Source organism: Nematostella vectensis, chromosome 3 (genome assembly GCF_932526225.1).
Source record: "Nematostella vectensis chromosome 3, jaNemVect1.1, whole genome shotgun sequence".
Classification (NCBI taxonomy): Eukaryota; Metazoa; Cnidaria; class Anthozoa; order Actiniaria; family Edwardsiidae; genus Nematostella; species Nematostella vectensis.
Genome location: NC_064036.1, coordinates 3,682,922 through 3,705,612, shown reverse-complemented (window position 1 = coordinate 3,705,612; position 22,691 = coordinate 3,682,922). Strand labels below are relative to the sequence as shown.

The window sequence follows — 22,691 nt, the reverse complement described above, 5'->3', positions numbered from 1 at the left end:
CGAGGCGCCTATTGCCAACCTCATCTAGTGTTGATAATTTTAGTGGAAATATGACAGGCCTGACAAACGTTAACGACGAACATTTTTTTAATTTGTTGCAAAAATATTATATTTCTTTCTAAGTTTACCCAATAAAAATGCGATTACAAAAATCATACTATTAAAATGATGGATAAATACTTGCAGTTACGTGACGTTATCTGTACTAGGTCAGCTGTTTCAGAAGTTTGAGCATGCGCGTGGATCATCGTTCTAGACAGGGACATGCATTGCGCACATGTCACGTGAAACGCAGAGGAAGTAAAATTCCTTGCGGCAGTAGGCCAGCGGACTTATACATAAATGAGGATGCCTATTTACAGTTCTCTCAGAATACTCGCTACGTTCTCCTTGGGTCGAGACCACGTGACGAGGGAATCTTTCTTTAGTCTGATTTCGCCGTTGCCATAGTAGCTATCAAGAATTGCGAGTCGCTTAAGATTGATGAAACCTGGAAGAGAAAAAGAAAACACTTTTGATTATGTTTGAAGTTAGGCTCGATTGTCAGCCGCTTCTGTGAGCCCGCAGTACAGGATCGTATGACCGCAACACCTGACGTCGGTCGGAAATAGAGCCATCTGGTAAGAAGACTAAAATAATGCCCCAAAAAATTAACCAACCTTATAGAACTCCTATGACAGGGTACATATTCAAAATTTACGTTAAGTCACGCCCTCCCACCCACTTTTCTTTGTACTATTTTGCCTACTTACCGGAGGTAACCCTGAAAGTAAACATCTCTTCGAATTCCTGGCCGCTTCTTTTATACGAGCCCGCGATCACACCGGAAGCTGTAGGTGTGAAGAAGGGCAATTCAAATGGGATGTCGAACTTGGGCTTGAACGTCAGCGTCTTGTCTGGCGCGGAATACTGCTGACCGGAAATGGCGAGAGGTAAGTGCCAGATGACTAAGTGTGAGTTGTAATGCGATGTGGCCCAGGGAAGACCGTCCTGTCCGTACCCATCGGACGAGATCAGGCCGTGGATATTCCACTGGTCGTGAAGCTCACTCCGCCAGTGGTCGAGAGATTTCTTGGCTTGTTTCAAGGAGAGATGTGGATCCGCACCTGTCGATTGGAAGGGTGATTCTTAAAGTTTACTTCCGGTCGATTACGAATGTCGACCGAGGGGAATACAGACGAGGTTACGGTTAACAGTGTAAGCAAAGGGTAACTACTGTTGGACTGGATAAGGGCGATAGACTCTGTATGGTTCAGTCGAGACAAATTAAATGTAGATTCCGTTCAAATTCCTATGAAACAACATCACTTTTTTCAAAGCAGAAAACCCGAGACAGCGAAACGTATCGAGGGGCATAACAAACCACTACAACAGCACCCCCCGCCCTCCTCCTACTTACTCAGATAGCACCTCTCTGCCCTTCATACCAAAACAGCGCCCCCTCCCCCAATATACCCAGACAACACCAATTCCCTGCCCAAACAGCACCCCCCTTGACCTGTATACCTAGACAGCGTCCCCATCCCACCTCCCTCCCCCCTACATACCCTCAACCCCCCCCCCCTACATACCCAAACTGATCATCAGAGACGACCAGTCAGCGTCAGCGCCCATCCAGATTGAGTTATGTTTCGTGATGTTCTCCAAGGAGCTACATCCGGGGACTCTGTGGGTCAGCACGTACGCTGTGTCTTCTAATGACATCGCAGGCTCGCCTATACTGATGACACGCAGTCCGTACGGGGAGTCGTTGTATTTGATCTCGTTTTGTAAGTGAACCTTCATCTTCTCTTCGGGTAATAGCTCTCCCAGGCCTAAGGTGTTGGCCCAAACCTGGAAGAAATTAAATGTGATAGCCATGATCTAGAAATATCAAAACGTATTATGTATTCTCAAATCTGTTCAGTCACAGCAGGTAAGTCGTTTAAAAAAATGTTTGGACACTGTCGTATGTGTCAAGCTTGATTATTTGAAAGATACTTAATCCAGAAATGGGTCAACATTATCGGAAATACTGGGGTTCCAACACTGAGGTTGTAACTCGGGCATAGATTCTTTGGCGATACAAAAGGAATATAACAAATTACCTGCCCATATAAGGAATCTGACATGATCCAATCGGAGGCGCCGTACTCGGAGTCCCACCAGGCGCGGTAAAACTGCCTCTCCTCGTTCCAGAGTGTCACGTCCACTAGCTGAGTGGCCCGGATAAGCGCATGCGTAGTCGTGGCGTTGAAGGGCTTGTCTTTTAGGTGTACAGCAAGATGTTGCGCGGCGCGTAAAGCGAGGAGGAACACACCGGCCTCGTACATCACGTGATCGTACTTATCGATCCCCACCAGATCGTATGTGGAAACTTTGCGAAATGGCAGCCCGGTACCTAAGCACGAAAAAGCATGGATGGTTACGAAAATAGGGTGGTTTATTGATGTTGTGACTAAAATATGCCTTATATGCTGTAATAGATGTAAAGACCCCTCCTCTCCAGTCTGCTGTAAGTTTTCGTACCTCCCCAAACCCTCTCCCCCTTCATCTCATCCAAAACACAAAAAGTTATGGGCACTTTGAAACAAGCTTCCTGTCATGAACATGTAATCACCTTTAGTGCTTTCCCCTATCAACCACGTGACAGCTCGTTTGACGTTGGGCCAGAGTCTGCGCAGTAGAGCGCTATCCCCAGTCCACTTGAAATAGTGATACACTTCGACCACGAACAGTGCACTGGAGTCGGACATGACACGTCCGCCCGCGTAATCTGCAATAAGAAACCCGGATAAGGCCAGCAAGCCAATGTAGATTGGGGAGGATGCGTGTGTGAGGGGACGGGGGGTATAGTCAAGAACATGCCTACAGCGAACCAGGGAATGGACAAAGGCAATGAGCATTTCTTAGTCATAGTTTAGACGTCGTCCTTTTCATTTGCTGCACATAGAGAAGAGCAGCGACCAGAAGAGGATTTACAACAAGCTTAGCCATCTTGTTCAGGCTTAGAACTCAAATCATAGATTTCGGTTGAACCGTCCCATTATTTGTATTGAGAAAGGACAAGAATGATCGAATAGAAGAAAACCATTGGTTTCTTTCCGTAGGCAGCCTTAGTGGAGAACCCGTCTCTCTATAGATTCGCTACCGAGTACTTACCAAGTTTCCCGGTGGAGCCGAGACAGCCCTCAGTTAGCGCTTCCTGCATTCGACCGTTTGAGTACTGATTTGCCGCCCACGAATTCAGTAGATGACGAACGGTCTCTGGATAAAACAGCATGTAAGGCAGTATGCGGTGCACGTCATTATGAATGGCGTCGACATCATTACAATCAAATGCTTCCCACTGCCTGAACCGTCCGTCCTCAGTCCAGAAAGCAGACCGCCAAAAGCTCGCGCTGTTAAGGAGCATATCTTGCAGCCATTCTGGAAGCCGGTTGACTTTCTTTGAACTGGTTGCACCGTCTTTCATAGGCGGAGTCCTGACGCTCAGGACGGGGGATTGCCAATCGCGAATGTTGTTGATAGAGAGAAGTAGATCTTTTCGCATAATCGAGGCGGCGCCCCGACTCGACTTGAGGAAGTTGTTGTAGAAGTTCCCAATACGCACCTAGTAGCAGTATAACAATTAGTGGATGAAATGGCCATGTTTTTATGCATTAAGTATATATCATCCTCTCCCCATCAGCATGATATAAGATAGAGAGCGACTCACAGAGATAGGACATGGTATGGAGCAGGGAAGGTGAGAGCGGCTCACAGAGATAGGACATGGTATGGAGCAGGGAAGGTGAGAGCGGCTCACAGAGATAGGACATGGTATGGAGCAGGGAAGGTGAGAGCGGCTCACAGAGATAGGACATGGTATGGAGCAGGGAAAGAGAGAGCGGCTCACAGAGATAGGACATGGTATGGAGCAGGGAAGGTGAGAGCGGCTCACAGGGATAGGACATGGTATGGAGCAGGGAAGGTGAGAGCGGCTCACAGGGATAGGACATGGTATGGAGCAGGGAAGGTGAGAGCGGCTCACAGAGATAGGACATGGTATTGAGCAGGGAAGGTGAGAGCGGCTCACAGAGATAGGACATGGTATGGAGCAGGGAAGGTGAGAGCGGCTCACAGAGATAGGACATGGTATGGAGCAGGGAAGGTGAGAGCGGCTCACAGAGATAGGACATGGTATGGAGCAGGGAAGGTGAGAGCGGCTCACAGATATAGGACATGACATGGAGCAGGGAAAGTGAGAGCGTCTCACAGAGATAGGACATGACATGGAGCAGGGAAGGTGAGAGCGGCTCACAGAGATAGGACATGGTATGGAGCAGGGAAGGTGAGAGCGGCTCACAGAGATAGGACATCACATGGAGCAGGGAAGGTGAGAGCGGCTCACAGAGATAGGACATGGCATGGAGCAGGGAAGGTGAGAGCGCGCGACTTTAAACCAAGACACAACACAACTTCCACATCTCCTTTAGGTCCGTAGATCCGACTTGGATGACAATGTTGTTTCGTTTTTGTTTTGAATATTCAAACATTCGTCATTTATAAACATATAACTTTTGCTGCATATTTATAAAGTAGATCGTTTTCAGTTGTAAGATGGATTAAAATTCACCGTGATTAAAATGGTTTAATTCACTACTGATGAAAATATGCAGGGGGTCTTCTCATAGCATACGAAACCATATCCGACATGCGTGACGCATGTCGGACCGACGGGCTTACATGCTAATGACGAAGAGAATCCCTTTCTTTTAAACGCAAAATAGGGGGTATACTGAGTCCACTAAAAAGCTAATCTAGAAAGTCCGGTATATCCACTCTACCTGGAACCTCCAGCTTACCTTTGCCTGGTCACGATGCGGGTAATACCAGGACATGATGATGGTGAGGGTGGTGCTCTGTCCAGGCGTAAGGGTGGTACTAATGGTAGATGCACCGTGTAGCCCAAAGTGACTGGTGTTTGGTGGGCCCGCCTCACCTGTCGATTAAAACCAGTGACGTCGTTGATTTAGACTGGAGAAGATCCGTTTGCATATACGTGAAGGTGTGTATCCAAGAGACCATGATGTATCATGGTCTCTTGGTATGTATCTAAATACTGGTTCTAACTAGGACGACGAAGCGATCACAAAAGCAAGCACAACAAGAGTGAGAATCGGGCTAATCACAACCGCAAAAAAAAAAAAAAAAAAAAAGTAAATCTTGCGCTTGTGTTCCAGTGAGAATAAAAAAATTACGTGCGTCCTTGACTGATGAAGATCAGTCAGTCAGGTGATCTGATGATCGTTTAGATGCTTACCCAATTTCGTGAAGTTTTTCCATATGGCATCAAAGTCGTTCGATACACCAAAAGACACGTCCTTTTCCGAATCTCTCACCGGATGTAGTGTTGTACTTCCGCTCTGAGGGAAGAACCCAGGTCTCTCGAGCGTTAACATGGATCGCTTTTGGTCCACAGACCATCGACCTTTGACCCCAGACACTATCCCATGAGCCCAAGCGTGCAGCGGCATCTTGTCTTTGAGTAGACATGACGACGGGCCGTTAGTGGTCCAGGCCATGCATTTGGGCATGCGCTCACAGGCTTTCGCGCAGTCCGCTGGCCCTATATTCCTATGAAGTTATAACAATGTGATAAAAATTGGGCTTATTCTCATATTAATCAATAGCCGTCGTTTTTCTTAATGGTCTAAGAGAACCTAGGACCTCTAAAGTTCTAAAACGATAGTGTCTAGGACTCATCAAGATGACAACAATCAATAAACGTAGTTAACACAAATTCCTGCAAGTTTCTTACGGACAATGCAAGGCAATAGAGGATCTTAAAGACAGTGCAATGGAAAATAACGTACATAATCGATATAAAAACTGCCAAGGGGCGGGCAGTTAGAAAAGTGAAGGGGTGGGGGTGGGGAGGTTTTAGTCTTGCATGTTTTTTTTCTTGTTTCCGAGACGTTTATCATTTTTTTTCATCGTTGTATGCATTCGGGTTACATGCATTACATGCAGGCTTTTCATCGTGTGTGATTTTTTTGTTCCTTCCCCACCCTCCCTCTCCTTCACTTTTCTAATGGTCCGTCCCAAACAGGTGTACAAACCTTGAGAAGACTACCTCGCCGTAGTTACCCCCCACGCGTATCGTGTCCTCCTGGTAACCCAGGGGAAGACTCAACATAAAGGACGCACGGAACGTGTCCGTCTTGTGCTTATTGACAAGAGCAAGCGTGAACGCTACCGCAGGGACCGCCGACTTATATGGGTCACGTGGGTGAAACGCTGGGTGCGCATACACATCCATGGTCACGTGCTCTGTGATGGCATCATCTGATTGGTTGGTAAGAAAATCACGTCAGTTAAGCGGGATTCACAATGGCACCAGAATGCATGAACTAACTAAATCTTTCAACGATTTTATGAATGACTTATTAAGCCTTAGTTCATACTGGTCCCGAATAATGATTGGAAACAGTTTAAATAAACATAACAATGCTTTGCTTTTTTAAATAATCTGATGTTTATCCGTTAGTTTAGTCAAATATCCTAGATAAAGAATACCTTAGAAACAAGCTAGAAAAAGACTAGTATGACTTCTTGTGTGAACGAAGACTTGTTTCGTACGGCGAACTCACCGACAGAAATCTTGGTAACCGGGTAAGATCCAGAATAGCGCAAAGACTTTACACCAGGGTACCCATGGGGAGGTGTTGTCCTTAGCAAGGCGGCCTTACTCTCGTCCTTGCCATCAACTCGGACACCAAGCACGGCCATATCCAGGGCTCCTTGGTTCAACTTGGCCGAGCCGCCGGGGGACTGGTTCTCTATCGTCCATTCGTGGAAGGTCCCATCAGCACGGAGTTCAAAGGAACCCGTCCCTAGTCCCCCTAGGGGAACCGCTGAGCGCATCCCTGTAGGGGGTGCCTTGGTGTGTTCTCGTTTGATTATACCGGAAGTGGCGTTACTTACTCCGGGAATAGGAGATGGCACCGCACTCTTCAGCCAACAGCAGTAGGAACCTGCGACATCACAGATAAGCAAAATTGGCAAATTGGTAAGTCAAAGTCTTTTAACACGCTTCAGCGTGGCCAACACTAAAACCTTAGCTTGGATGTTTTGCGCCATTGAATGAAGCACGCAGTGTTTTCTTGTCATGCTGCTGAGAGTATCGGTGTTACACAGATGTTCCCGATCTTACCTTTATCACAGTTTCTAGTGCTTGCCATTTGTACGCGCAAAGTCCAGGCCCGGCACCTCAGCTCATTGCAGCAGTACTTGGCACAAACGCGCGCGTTGTTCTCCATCGTATTACCCAAAATGCTCTTCACCTGGAAGCTGAGGAAGACGCTACCGCGCATGTCCGTGTTGTTGAGCCACAGCTCGGTGCGACACTCGGTGTAATGGCGAGGAAGCTCGTACAGGTACGAGTAGGGGTGGTAAAGATGCGAGTTCCACGAGCCACTTAACTGCGAGATAAAATTGTATCATTTTTCCTGTTATCGTAATCATCGACGTCATAACACCATCACATCATGAATCGTCATCAGCTTCATTATCATCATCACCATCAACATCATTATTATCATCACACAATGAATCATCATCAGTACCACCAGCATCATTGTCAACATCATCACATAATCAACAGCATCATCAGCAGTAACATCATCAAAATCATCATCATCGTCATTATCATCATCATCATCATCACCAATCACTTTTTTGTTGACGGCATCACCAACGATATCACCCCTTAATCCACAAAAGAGCGATTAACATAAATCTTTTCCATAATGCATCGGCATCGGCCATCATTATCACCATTATTACCATTATCAATCCATAAAGGATCCAGCATGTTCACTTCAGAATACCGTGACTTTTTATTTCAGGGCACTAAGGATGGAATCTGCTACAAAGAACGGTCGAAACAACGGACGGAAATGAAGTACACAAGACTCGGAAAGACAGGAATAAGCAACATAACAATTCGGTAAACGGGATTCACAAGGAGCTTGTATGTTCTAACCCTTTTGAGTTGTATTCATTGGGTCCAAACCCTCTATAGGTTTTGCTTACAGTAAATTGCCACTGACTTACCCTTGAGACATTATACTCTTCCACGTACAATCCACACAGCTTGAGGTGCTGGAAACGAGTCTCGTTTGTCACTAGGGAAGGGAGGCTGCCGAAGCGCAGCTCTGATAGGGCTTCGTACACACGATCAGCTTTGAATGCTAAATACAAAAATTAATACTGAGAGTCCTGTCACTAAAAACGCGTGTTTGTAATATTTGTTTGTATCTACAAATTATTTAAAAAATAAGTAACGAATGCAAAATTCCGTTATAAAGTCATGCAAAAATAGTTATACCTTTTTTCTGACTTCTAAAGTAACCGCTTTCCGCCATGTTTGCCTTCTCGACCCGGGCGTGTTCTGACCCCGAAGTCACGTGCATTCCTCGTGCTTTGTCCTGATTGGTTAGAATCCTTGCTGCTTTCTCGATTAGTAGAATCTCATTAGCCTTAGTAACCTCTGGATTTTCTCGAAATGTTTTACCGCCCTTCGTTTTGCTAGACACGTAAATATTATGGACTTGATTAACAAAGTTGGCAAGGTTTAACATATCCTCTTTGCTAGTTGGTTTAGCTTGTCTTCCTCCTTGTTTACCAACAGCCCCAGCTTGTTCACCGTGAATCTCAAACTGGTCATCCTGTTGAGCTGGATTAGCTTGATTGACCGGTTTAAATAGTCCAACAGGCTTTACTGGATTGACCGATTGGGCCTTTTCATGCTTTAAAAAAACTTGTTGTAACGGTCCGTAAACGCTGTTTTGTATTCCCTGTTTGAGTAGCTCATCATTCCTGCCGTCCTTTAGATTTCGTTCCTTTTTTTTAGAGCTTTCTTGATTGAGAGCTGAATCCGATAGTTGCGAACTGTTGTTTGCGCCCTTGCCTTGTACTGTGTTATTCAGGTTGATAACTGGGGCCGATAGTTGCGCAGTCTCTCCCTTACCTTGTACTATGTTATCTAGGCTCGGTGTGCTTGGCCCTTGAGCCCCAATCATACCCTCATTATCATTCTCTCTGCTCCTGTGTTTTAGCAGCAACTGCAGCCTCGCCAGGCTACCCTTATTTCCGTATCTACTGACCTTGAAAGCGAGATCTTTCATCCATTTGTCCCTCCCTAATTTGTTCGTCTTATCATTGTATGCTTTGCCCTTTGAGGCAATGTTAGTCGTCGTTTTATGGAATCCCCATATTGTTTCTCCGCGAGCGCCGGCCTCCTTTTTGTCCGCACTAGAACCCCCACTTCCTGAGGTGGACTCATCTCCGATTTGCTCTTCACCCTCGCCACTGGAGACAACAGCCGGAATTACGTCACTTCCGCTTCCGGAATATCCTTTGACATCACGAGACAAGTCCCCCCCTGAACCTGACATGACATCGCCACTCTCCCCTCCCCTGAGCGTAATCCCACTCCCACCGCTCCCCTCCATGTTGGCAATACCGCCCCCTTCCCCAAGAGTAACGGTAGCACTGCTGCCTTCCTTCCCAAGTGTGATCTTGAAGAGTGTCCCTGCTGACCCAGAAGACCCCCCTGCAGAACCTGACGTGTAGTCACTGTCGCCGCTGAAGAACCCCGGCTGAGACACTACTTCCTCGTCAGGATTCATTGGAACATTCTTGAATGACTCCGTGCCAGTGTTATCTTTCGTGCTACCTATTTGATTCGAACCGCTTTCTTCAGCAATTTTTGAAGAAGGTTCATGCTGCACCACAGATCGTCTGCTCCGAGAAACCCCTGGGTGAGATATTTGGTTGCGCGGATCATCTGAGAACAAACAAACAAAACAGGGGATACAGAATATTATTGAATGAATATTGGATGGCTGGCAAGCATAATTCACCCAGCCTTTCCTGTAAAACTTGTAAAATCTTTGTCTCTAGATATCCTATGGAGATCATGCTTAGAATGCAAATAAACGAAAAAAAATCTAATAGCGGGGGTAGCAGAGGTTCTGCACCGTTGGTTGGCACCGTTGAAACCACGATTGCCCGACAAACGATTACTGTCGGTTGTCGGCGTGCGGGCTTTTCAAGATCTACTGTTAAATTTGAAACCATTGGCGCCCTGGTTACCTTTATCAGAACTTGTTAATCGCGCATGCCAAGGTACAAAAATAGTGTATAATACGAAATTTATTATCGTGACAAATTACCTGAGAGGCTGTCCTTCCTGGACACAATGTAAAGGAGGGTAGAACCACGCTCATCGTCCGATAAACGGACCGGTCGACAAAGATTCTCGCTAAAGCACGATACAGCATAACAGTGCTCGCCTACATTGGCTATCAAGTCACATGACGCTCGCTCACAGCAACGCTCGATACACTGCTCGTTATCAGAGCTCAGGCCCAGTCTTTCGAAGTTTCCTGCAGAAAACCCGCCGTGCAGACGGGCGTTTGTGACCGTGAGGGTCCTGGGGCAAGTGAAGTTCTTTTGAAGCTGACCATTGGTTACTAAGGAAAACGTTTTATTAGGAAATTCAGCTTAAAAAAATTTGAGTCAAATAGTATACCTTATTATACTTTATTTTCGCGACGTCAAAATTTCGCGATTTTGAGATGGCGATATTTCGCGACACTTTATTTTCGCGATATTAAAATCAAGCAAAACAAGTGAAAGTAAAATGTGCTGTAATAATCAAATAACAATTTGTAACAAAAAGATGTGCGGGCTGAATTTAGTTTCATAAAAATCTATAAATACAAGTCCAACTCAACCTACCGTACTATATGTACATTAGATGACTAAGCAGACAAGGTGTTTCCATAAAGCTTATTAAACGGCCAATATTCCCCCAAAGGCTTCTTATTACTCACTAAATTTTCGCGCATCCTAATTTCCGCTACACTTAATTTTCACGTCACTTTATTTTCGCGGATCTTTTGAGATCGCGAAATTCGCAAAATTAAAGTGACGCGAAAATTAAGTGTAATAAGGTACATTTCAAATTTCTTTAGCAACATAATAACCTCCGTGATAGAATCAACCCTTCTTAAATAGCTCGAACAATAGGGGAGGTTCACCGGCTTTTGGTAGTGAGAGACGTCAGAGTGGATATTTGCTATGACAAAGTGTAACTTTATCTTTTGACACTTGGTGTTAAATCTGAGTCTTACCTGTTACCGAAAGAGAAAGAAGCCAGAGAACACGGTAGATGAAAGACGGAGATTCCATGAAACACCGAGTTTAAAAAAAAAAAATAGAATCCTTTACGGGACAGAACAATTTTCTTCTTATTCTGTCGGTCTGCCAACCATTTTCAAAACTTATTAGAAAAACATAATTTGACAAAACTTTGGTAATCCAAAAAAATGGGTATAAGAGGACCCTTAAAGGCGATTTTATAATTTCACAACCGCCAAAAGGAACTTAAAATTGGCAAAGGAAAAATTTCGGATGCTCGTGTTGTCGCTTGTAAGCCGCACAAGTGCCGATACAGGTGGCGGGAAAACAAAGTACAGGTAGGAAGCATCGCTGATTGGGTGATTTGTCGATGATGGACAGTTACCATGGTACCGGATAGCAACTTTGCGGGTAGGGCGCCATACTTGAATAAAGTTGATTAAAAATAAACAAGGGCTTGAGTGTGAAAAAAACAACAACGCAAGAGTAGAAACATGTCCATGGTTTATTACAAAATACTGTTATTCGCACAAAATATGTTGTAATTTCTTCATAAAATTTTGTTCACCACAATCGATGAGAATCAATTAAAAATTTAAATTTAAACAGTATGTTCTTAAAGATGTGCATATTGGAGAGATCACAAAATTAAAAGGTAATAAATCGTTTCAAAAATAAACGCGAATCTAAAATTAAAACCTGTCATGTCTTTATAAATCCGTTTTAAAAGCTTAACTTATAACAAAATAATGTGGCAAAACTAAACAGAACTATAATTATGGAACGTTATCTTGTTGTTCATGTCGTGTCCAGGCTTTCATAGTTTGTACACCCGGGGTGGGTGTGCGCATTCGACGACCTGCGGACAAGGAAAGAAGTATGACGAATAAACACTCGTGAAAACCTTGCAACAGTAGACCTAACCTAACCTAACCCTAACCCTACATTATTACTGGATATGAATCACAAGGAAAGAAGTATGACGAATAAACACTCGTGAAAACCTTGCAACAATAGACCTAACCTAACCCTAATCCTACATTATTATTGGATATAATTACTAATTAGTTGAATAGCAGTGGACAGAGACATTTTAGGGACAAACTATTATGGATATAACAAGCACTGGTAACAGTGTTATTGGTAAACTAGAAATGACATACGATGCACTCAAGCGACTGGTCTACGTCAATTAAGAGGGATAAGATAATACTTAATATACTTTGCAATTCTATTTATATAGGTTTCAATGGTGAATTATTCTAAAAAAGTCGCATGGCAACCCTCCCCCCATCCTCCTCTGTAACGTACCTATTCAAGGCCTCCGTCCTCCGGGCATTCCCCCATGGTTACTCCCCGGTCCAACTGGGTTTGACCCTGGACCTTCCCCCTTCCCTCCCCCACTCCCTTCCACCCCTCTGTGACTCACCTATTCAAGGTCTCCGTCCTCCGGGCATTCCCCCATGGTTACTCCCCGGTCTGCCGCTGGGGGGTCCCACTGGGTTCGACCCTGGTCGCCCCCCTGGTCGTCCGGCAGGAGTTACCGTGCCCCTTGGTCCGCCGATACAGTCTCGTCCGCAGCCTGTCTGGCAACACTTTCCTGCGCCCAAGCAGTCGCTGTCAGTCCGGCAGTAGTCGCTATGTCGATTGTTGGGACTGGGGCATATCTCCACAGGAGGACAGACGCCCGGTTTGGGAGCTGCGAAATACAAAATTATATCTTGTTTTACGTATTCGTACTTCTGCCATTTAACTTTTAATGCTAAATGCGTGATCGATCCTACGTTTATGCACCATGGCACGTGATCAATCATACATTCATTGCACCATGGCACGTGATCAATCCTACGTTTATTGCACCATGGTACGTGATCAATCCTACGTTTATTGCACCATGGTACGTGATCAATCCTACGTTTATTGCACCATGGCACGTGATCAATCCTACGTTTATTGCACCATGGCACGTGATCAATCCTACGTTTATTGCACCATGGCACGTGATCAATCCTACGTTTATTGCACCATGGCACGTGATCAATCCTACGTTTATTGCACCATGCTACGTAATCAATCCTACGTTTATTGCACCATGGTACGTGATCAATCCTACGTTTATTGCACCATGGTACGTGATCAATCCTACGTTTATGCACCATGGCACGTGATCCATCATACATTCATTGCACCATGGCACGTGATCAATCCTACGTTTATTGCACCATGGTACGTAATCAATCCTACGTTTATTGCACCATGGTACGTGATCAATCCTACGTTTATTGCACCATGGCACGTGATCAATCCTACGTTTATTGCACCATGGCACGTGATCAATCCTACGTTTATTGCACCATGGCACGTGATCAATCATACATTCATTGCACCATGGTACGTGATCAATCATACATTCATTGCACCATGGCACGTAATAAATCATACATTCATTGCACCATGGCACGTGATCGGTCATACATTCATTGCACCATGGCACGTGATCACTCATACATTTATTGCACCATGGTACGTGATCAATCATACATTCATTGCCCCATGGCACGTGATCAGTCATACATTTATTGCACCATGGTACGTGATGAATCATACATTCATTGCACCAATGCACTTACGGCATTCTCCTTTGGATGCGACTTTGATGTCCTTGTTCTTGCTGCAAGCGTCTACTTGCATGACGCACTCGGTGGGATAGGTCTTACCGTCTGATCCGCACACTGGCGCGTACTCGCGGGTACATGCCATGGGACACTCGCACACAGGCTGACCATCACGCACCACACACTTCATGTACGGCTTAGCACACAGAGTGAACTTGCAAGGATCGTCTACACAGATTCAACAGACAAAATCATATACCAATCGTACATCCTGTTCGGGAAGGGGGGTCTAGGGCGCTTTTTCATACACCCATAAGGTAACAAGGAGTGGGCCTTCCTTTATCGGTGCAAAGCTCTCAAATAGCTCACAAATATATCTAGAAAGACTACAGACAAGCTGGTCTGCGTAGGCGTTGTGAACACGGGAAATTTTGATCGGGCGAATGACTCGCGCTTGTAGAGGTCAGCGAAACAACTCGGTCTATTTGTGGGCGTTTAGCATTAAAAATCTCTATGTTGGTTTATTTCAACTCTTAAAAACAACCCTTGGACTCGGGTGCCCCAGTACCACCAGGGGACGGCCCCCGTCTGCCAGAAGGGCGGGGTTTAGGGACAACTGGTGGGCACACGCCGAAAAAAGGCGCATTGGGAGTAGCGTTGATGGCTAAAGTGAGACGGAATGAACAAAGATCTCTTAATTTTGAAATGTTGTTTACGGAATTTGGGCACAGAACTGGATTATTTAACTAATCATATTTTGAGGGATGTTACGGCTTTTTTTCAGCAATGGCTCCTTTCTTACGGTTCACACAGCGACAAATACTGGGTTTCCTAACGAGAACTTACAAAAGGTAACTTACTGTTAAACCTAGAAATGTTTGCGCTACCTTAAATTTTGGGGAAAACGAAAACCGCGAAAAAATGTAGAGTTTAACCCAGTGTGCGAGAATAAACCTGCAACAAAGTCCAAACGCAGAGGTTCGCATACATCTTCTGGCGCGGATATTCTCTAATGTGCGATACCATGCGATATACCTTAACACTACGGGGCGTCGACGATCTATTTGTACTTACCGCATGTTCCTTTAAAGGCGACTTTGATGTCCTTGTTCTTGCTGCAAGCGTCTACTTGCATGACGCACTCGGTGGGATAGGTCTTACCGTCTGATCCGCACACTGGCGCGTACTCGCGGGTACATGCCATGGGACACTCGCACACAGGCTGACCATCACGCACCACACACTTCATGTACGGCTTAGCACACAGAGTGAACTTGCAAGGATCGTCTACACAGATTCAACAGACAAAATCATATACCAATCGTACATCCTGTTCGGGAAGGGGGGTCTAGGGCGCTTTTTCATACACCCATAAGGTAACAAGGAGTGGGCCTTCCTTTATCGGTGCAAAGCTCTCAAATAGCTCACAAATATATCTAGAAAGACTACAGACAAGCTGGTCTGCGTAGGCGTTGTGAACACGGGAAATTTTGATCGGGCGAATGACTCGCGCTTGTAGAGGTCAGCGAAACAACTCGGTCTATTTGTGGGCGTTTAGCATTAAAAATCTCTATGTTGGTTTATTTCAACTCTTAAAAACAACCCTTGGACTCGGGTGCCCCAGTACCACCAGGGGACGGCCCCCGTCTGCCAGAAGGGCGGGGTTTAGGGCCAACTGGTGGGCACACGCCGAAAAAAGGCGCATTGGGAGTAGCGTTGATGGCTAAAGTGAGACGGAATGAACAAAGATCTCTTAATTTTGAAATGTTGTTTACGGAATTTGGGCACAGAACTGGATTATTTAACTAATCATATTTTGAGGGATGTTACGGCTTTTTTTCAGCAATGGCTCCTTTCTTACGGTTCACACAGCGACAAATACTGGGTTTCCTAACGAGAACTTACAAAAGGTAACTTACTGTTAAACCTAGAAATGTTTGCGCTACCTTAAATTTGGGGGAAAACGAAAACCGCGAAAAAATGTAGAGTTTAACCCAGTGTGCGAGAATAAACCTGCAACAAAGTCCAAACGCAGAGGTTCGCATACATCTTCTGGCGCGGATATTCTCTAATGTGCGATACCATGCGATATACCTTAACACTACGGGGCGTCGACGATCTATTTGTACTTACCGCATGTTCCTTTAAAGGCGACTTTGATGTCCTTGTTCTTGCTGCAAGCGTCTACTTGCATGACGCACTCGGTGGGATAGGTCTTACCGTCTGATCCGCACACTGGCGCGTACTCGCGGGTACATGCCATGGGACACTCGCACACAGGCTGACCATCACGCACCACGCACTTCATGTACGGCTTAGCGCACAGAGTGAACTTACAAGGATCGTCTACACAGATTCAACAGACAAAATCATATACCAATCGTACATCCTGTTCGGGAAGGGGGGTCTAGGGCGCTTTTTCATACACCCATAAGGTAACAAGGAGTGGGCCTTCCTTTATCGGTGCAAAGCTCTCAAATAGCTCACAAATATATCTAGAAAGACTACAGACAAGCTGGTCTGCGTAGGCGTGGTGAACACGGGAAATTTTGATCGGGCGAATGACTCGCGCTTGTAGATGTCAGCGAAACAACTCGGTCTATTTGTGGGCGTTTAGCATTAAAAATCTCTATGTTGGTTTATTTCAACTCTTAAAAACAACCCTTGGACTCGAGTGCCCCAGTACCACCAGGGGACGGCCCCCGTCTGCCAGAAGGGCGGGGTTTAGGGACAACTGGTGGGCACACGCCGAAAAAAGGCGCATTGGGAGTAGCGTTGATGGCTAAAGTGAGACGGAATGAACAAAGATCTCTTAATTTTGAAATGTTGTTTACGGAATTTGGGCACAGAACTGGATTATTTAACTAATCATATTTTGAGGGATGTTACGGCTTTTTTCAGCAATGGCTCCTTTCTTACGGTTCACACAGCGACAAATACTGGGTTTCTTAACAAGAACTTACAAAAGGTAACTTACTGTTAAACCTAGAAATGTTTGCGCTACCTTAAATTTGGGGCAAAATGAAAACCGCGAAAAAATGTTTAACCCAGTGTGCGGGAATAAACCTGCAACAAAGTCCAAACGCAGAGGTTCGCATACATCTTCTGGCGCGGATATTCTCTAATGTGCGATACCATGCGATACACCTTAAAACTACGGGGCGTCGACGATCTATTTGTACTTACCGCATGTTCCTTTGAAGGCGACTTTGATGTCCTTGTTCTTGCTGCAAGCGTCTACTTGCATGACGCACTCGGTGGGATAGGTCTTACCGTCTGACCCGCACACTGGCGCGTATTCGCGGGTACATGCCATGGGACACTCGCACACAGGCCGACCATCACGCACCACGCACTTCATGTACGGCTTAGCGCACAGAGTGAACTTGCAAGGATTGCCTAAATATATACAAACAAATCGTCGTATGGCGTTTCAACTCGCTTAATCAAACAGTACTCAACATACAAAGCAATATTTTATATTCCCTCATTTGCAATACTGTATTTAAATGAGCATCCTCATGTTGTTAAAATCTGATCGGCAAAACTTCAGTTTAACACTTAAATGCATAATGGAAGGTGGCGATTATTCGCTTAAATAAAAAAATATTTTACAAATTTAAGTACATTACAACATGTAGAAAGATAAATAGATTGTAAACATTAATGTATTACCATCATCTGTATCTTGTATTACTTACGTACAAACATTATACTACTACTATCATGCGTATCTTGTGTTACTTACGTACAAACATTATACTACTTCTATCATGCGTATCTTGTATTACTTACGTACAAACATTATACTACTACTATCATGTGAATTTTGTATTACTTACGTACAGACATTATACTACTACTATCATGTGTATCTTGTATTACTTACGTACAGACATTATACTACTTCTATCATGTGTATCTTGTATTACTTACGTACAAACATTATACTACTACTATCATGTGTATCTTGTATTACTTACGTACAAACATTATACTACTTCTATCATGTGTATCTTGTATTACTTACGTACAAACATTATACTACTACTATCATGCGTATCTTGTATTACTTACGTACAAACATTATACTACTTCTATCATGCGTATCTTGTATTACTTACGTACAAACATTATACTACTACTATCATGTGAATTTTGTATTACTTACGTACAGACATTATACTACTACTATCATGTGTATCTTGTATTACTTACGTACAAACATTATACTAATCCTATCATGTGTATCTTGTATTACTTACGTACAAACATTATACTACTTCTATCATGTGTATCTTGTATTACTTACGTACAAACATTATACTACTTCTATCATGTGTATCTTGTATTACTTACGTACAAACATTATACTACTTCTATCATGTGTATCTTGTATTACTTACGTACAGACATTATACTACTTCTATCATGTGTATCTTGTATTACTTACGTACAAACATTATACTACTACTATCATGTGTATCTTGTATTACTTACGTACAAACATTATACTACTTCTATCATGCGTATCTTGTGTTATTTACGTACAAACATTATACTACTACTATCATGTGTATCTTGTGATACTTACGTACAAACATTATACTACTTCTATCATGCGTATCTTGTGTTATTTACGTACAAACATTATACTACTACTATCATGTGTATCTTGTGTTACTTACGTACAAACATTATACTACTACTATCATGTGAATTTTGTATTACTTACCGACTGGTGGGGGAGGGGGTAAAGGCACTATGCACTTCTTAATGCAGCCGTCATGACAACAGATCAAAGACGGTGGACAATCTTCGTTAGCTGAGCAGGTTCGCCGCGACCCGGGCGCTCCTGGGGGCGACCCTGGTCGTCCCGGTCGAGGCCTTGGGCACGGTCTAGGATCAACTGGGGGGCACTTGCCCGTGTAGGGTGGGCCCGGGTCTGCAGACCGAGAGATGTTTGCTAGGGAAAAATGCAAGAATTAGTCGGGTCACAAAATCCAAGACATAAGATGGGCCCGCAAAAGAGCGTATGGGGTGATAGCACCAAAGCAATTACCACATGGGTTGATGTTTCCACCAATACGTTGCCAGAAAATGAGGCTAGACGAAAAGTGCTCAGGCTAAGGATTATTCGCTATGGTCTTGGTTATTGGTCTCGTAATCAGTATGCAGCCTTTATGTCAATCTAACAGCCGTACGCTAAAAACACTCATTTGAACCTAAGATTGATTGAATTATGATACAAGGGTTTTTAATCCCACCACATTAACAGAATTGTGCATTTTTTTTTGTCTTTCTGTATGACCCTGTTCAACTACCATCATCTACTCATCTCACAGTATCCAACCAAACATGTGCTCACAGTAACTTGCAATGACCTACATGACCATCATGACCATCATGACTCTTCCCCAGTCCCTAGCCTCCCTTTCCCTTCTCGCTACCCACGTGCGCACGACCCGTCATGTGCTCACTGTAACTAACCCACGTGACTTCTTCTTCCCCAGTCCCTAGCTCCCCTTTCCCTCATCGCTACTCACGTGGACAAGGTCCGTCATGTGCCCATTGTAACTTATCCATGTTTTCCGGTTTGCACGCCTTCATCTCCAGTATGCAGGGGTTTGGGTAGGTCTTTCCGTCCGTGCCGCACACGGGCCTGTACTCGCGCGTACACGCCTTCGGGCACTCGCACGTCGCCGTACCGTTCACCTCGACACAGCGGGTGTGAGGGAAGCTACACAGGGCGATATCGCACGGATTCACCTCAGATGAGTTACCTTTAGCTGGCGTAACCACGAGAATGTCAATTAGAACATTTCGCATTTCGTGAATTGTCGAAAAGTAGCCCAGTGACTCCTACACTTGTTTTTTATTTCGGTCTAACGTGTACAGTTGCCTTAGTCTACTTTTAATAGATCAATTATTGGTCTCATGGTAGAATTTAAAGTGTTCTTGATTGATTTAGCCATAGAATGATGAAATAATTTCCTTAAAGCTTCCATAAAAATAACAAGAGATGATTATTAGAATGCAAAATAGCTCAGTATCATCCAAATTTTAAATCATTATATACTGCCTGAGCAGTCAAAGCCTACATTGTGCCGAGGCGCTCCAGGATGGTTGCGCATGTGCCTATACAGATATATATACGACGGTATATTTACTTGCTTCACGCGTCTTTACCAAATTTGCAACTTGCACATGACTTTTTGGGTGTCAAACACGCGGCAACATAATATCAACAAAAGCAACCTTTTTAGCCAGAAAGTTACTTTGATTTTTGTTTCTTTTTTTATTAAAAGAATTTACTTTTTATCGCTCTCTGGCGTGGCAAGCGCTGCCATTTCTGTGTTTATTTTGGCTTATTTTCTATTGAGGCGCCCCGGTACGAGTGAGACTCGAAGCATTGTCGGTCGTTTGCGGACGAGTTCTACTCACGTGGGCAAGGGCCGTCGTGTGCAAGCTGCAGTTTCTCTCCGGTTTCACAGGACTGTATGGCCAGGACGCACCGGTTCGGGTAGGTGTTTCCGTCCGTCCCGCAGGCTGGCTTGTACTCGCGCGTGCACGCTTTTGGGCACTCGCACACGGCTGTGTTATCCTTCACGCGACACTTCGTGCGAGGGAAGGCGCACAGCGTTATCTCGCAGGGGTCGAGAGGTGGTGAGGTATTATCTGGGGTGGCTGTAAATGGGACACGACAGACACAGTTAACCAGAGATGCTGAGATGTGCTGCATGACTGAAGGCTGTACTTCTTCATTGAATAGATAGCTAGCTAGACAGATTAATGTCCTTATGCCATCCTCCGTTATTATCCACATCCGATTATCCGATATCTAAGTTATTCGCTTTTGAATTAGCAGATAGCAATATCACATGTTTTGTGGGCCTTAGTTTAACAGCATGGTATAACTATAAGCACTTAAACAAGCGGGACAAAAAGACAAAGGCCTGACGATTAAAACGTCTGAGAGGCGCACAACATAAAACAACGTTGTTTTAATTTTTCCTAGCCACCTGCCCGTTAATTGATACTTTAGCTAGATAAATAGATTGATAGCTACCCTCGAAAATGTTTCTATTCCGCCACCCCTCCCTCACTCTTCCATTCGATCTTTACTTACGCGGGCAGGGTCCATCGTGTAGCAGCTGGAGTTTGTCAGTGTTTTCTGGTTTGCAGGCCTCCACCTCGAGGTTGCAGAGATTAGCGTAGGTCTTGTTGTCCGAGCCACACACAGGTGTGTAGTCAAGCGTACACACCTTCGGACACTCGCACGTGGCAGTGCCATTCACCTCAACACAGATAGGACGAGGGAAGCTACACAAAGAGATCTCGCACGGGCTTACGGAAGATTCGTTGACTTCTGCAAAAAACGATAAATATATAACTCCGTTAATACACTGCGAACACACTGCCCAGCATTGCTAGTTCAGCCTTGCTAAAAAAATAAAATAGAGAAGCCATCATCATGACTCATCGGCCTCTGAGGTGGCCCGCACAATGTCTCTCGCTGCGGTCTGCCTTTGCACTTGGCAGCCCCTGCCGAGGGATCCCCGTGTTCCTAGGGATCGAATCAGGGATGATGGTCTCCTGGGACTCAGCAGGCTAGGAATCCACAGGGTCAGACGGGAGACTGCCTCGTCTCTTGCACGGGAGCAATGATAAGCGAAATTTTGTTTCCTTTGCTTTGAGATTGTCAGTGTAGTACAAAGCTGCAAACTTGTTTAACGCCGAGCTACAAAATGGTTCTTTTAAGCGTAAACACAACTCAATTAGGAACAAGTCAACAAACGCAAGCGCAGTAAAATCAAGCAGTCTTGGAACTTGTCTTATACCAAGAAATAAGCAAAATATCAAGATGTGACAAGCAAGACAACAAATGCACAGTGCAAGCACTACGGACCATTTTATCTACATTTTGATGGGCTTGGTCTTAGGCTGCCCGGAAGCAAGCGGGGATTTACTAGTAAATATGCGTTGAGTCCTTAAAGAAACCTCCCGTAACATAGAATAGGCTCGACCTACTCACTTGTCGGGCACGGCCCCTCATGGGCCAGCATCAGTCCGTCGTCCTTGCACGCCGCTCTCTCCAGAAGGCACATGTTGTCGTACGTCTTCTGATCCGTGCCACACACGGGCATCAGCTCACGCGTGCACGCGCGCGGACACTCGCAAGTGGCGGTGCCGTTCACGTTCACGCAGATGGATTGGGGAAAGCTGCATAGGGCGATATCGCACGGGTCGGACAGGGCGGAGTCATCTGAGACACGAGAAAAAGGTGACATAAATATATATTACAGAACCCTCGACAGCCACCCTGTATTTACCGTTACCGTTATTTTTTCTTTCAATATTGGAAGAAAAATGATGCGTTAAAATCTCAGAATAAGCACCTAAAATCTGCAAAAAAAAATGCCAAATTCAATAGAAAATGTCGCAACAGCCTCCCAAAGTTAGCCTTCAGTCATACAGCACTAGTACTTACACGAGCTTGGCCATACTTACACGAGCTTGGCCATACTTACACGAGCTTGGCCATACTTACACGAGCTTGGCCATACTTACACGAACTTGGCCATACTTACACGAGCTTGGCCATACTTACACGAGCTTGGCCCTACTTACACGAGCTTGGCCCTACTTACACGAGCTTGGCCCTACTAACACGAGCTTGGCCCTACTTACACGAGCTTGGCCCTACTTACACGAGCTTGGCCCTACTTACACGAGCTTGGCCCTACTTACACGAGCTTGGCCCTACTTACACGAGCTTGGCCCTACTTACACGAGCTTGGCCCTACTTACACGAGCTTGGCCATACTTACACGAGCTTGGCCATACTTACACGAGCTTGGCCATACTTACACGAGCTTGGCCCTACTTACACGAGCTTGGCCC

At 44.9% G+C, this 22,691-nt stretch overlaps 2 protein-coding genes across 3 annotated transcripts in view; both read right to left on the bottom strand.

The window, feature by feature from the left end:
• Positions 1-69: 69 nt before the first annotated feature.
• On the bottom strand, positions 70-11,488 carry LOC5510087. The gene is made up of 15 exons (XM_001630486.3): positions 11,166-11,488; positions 10,203-10,502; positions 8,354-9,814; positions 8,080-8,216; positions 7,178-7,445; positions 6,615-6,998; positions 6,084-6,309; positions 5,285-5,598; positions 4,827-4,963; positions 3,142-3,592; positions 2,600-2,755; positions 2,088-2,380; positions 1,572-1,833; positions 753-1,106; positions 70-490 (listed from the first exon to the last, which is right to left on the bottom strand). The coding sequence occupies exons 1-15, from the start codon at positions 11,221-11,223 to the stop codon at positions 357-359; spliced, it is 4,935 nt and encodes a 1,644-aa protein (XP_001630536.3). The 5' UTR covers positions 11,224-11,488; the 3' UTR covers positions 70-356.
• A 171-nt stretch (positions 11,489-11,659) lies between these two features.
• Positions 11,660-22,691, bottom strand: part of LOC5510061 (fibrillin-1) — a 47,168-nt gene continuing 36,136 nt past the window's right edge. For both annotated transcript variants that reach the window (XM_048724688.1, XM_048724689.1), the window contains 11 exons: positions 21,823-22,053; positions 20,917-21,156; positions 20,232-20,474; positions 19,334-19,576; positions 18,523-18,753; positions 16,974-17,186; positions 15,921-16,133; positions 14,862-15,074; positions 13,803-14,015; positions 12,602-12,871; positions 11,660-12,031 (listed from right to left, as the gene is read on the bottom strand). In XM_048724688.1, coding sequence (XP_048580645.1) covers positions 12,606-12,871; positions 13,803-14,015; positions 14,862-15,074; positions 15,921-16,133; positions 16,974-17,186; positions 18,523-18,753; positions 19,334-19,576; positions 20,232-20,474; positions 20,917-21,156; positions 21,823-22,053 — 2,306 coding nt within the window. In that variant the 3' untranslated portion in view covers positions 11,660-12,031; positions 12,602-12,605. The remainder of the gene's footprint in view (positions 12,032-12,601; positions 12,872-13,802; positions 14,016-14,861; positions 15,075-15,920; positions 16,134-16,973; positions 17,187-18,522; positions 18,754-19,333; positions 19,577-20,231; positions 20,475-20,916; positions 21,157-21,822; positions 22,054-22,691) is intronic.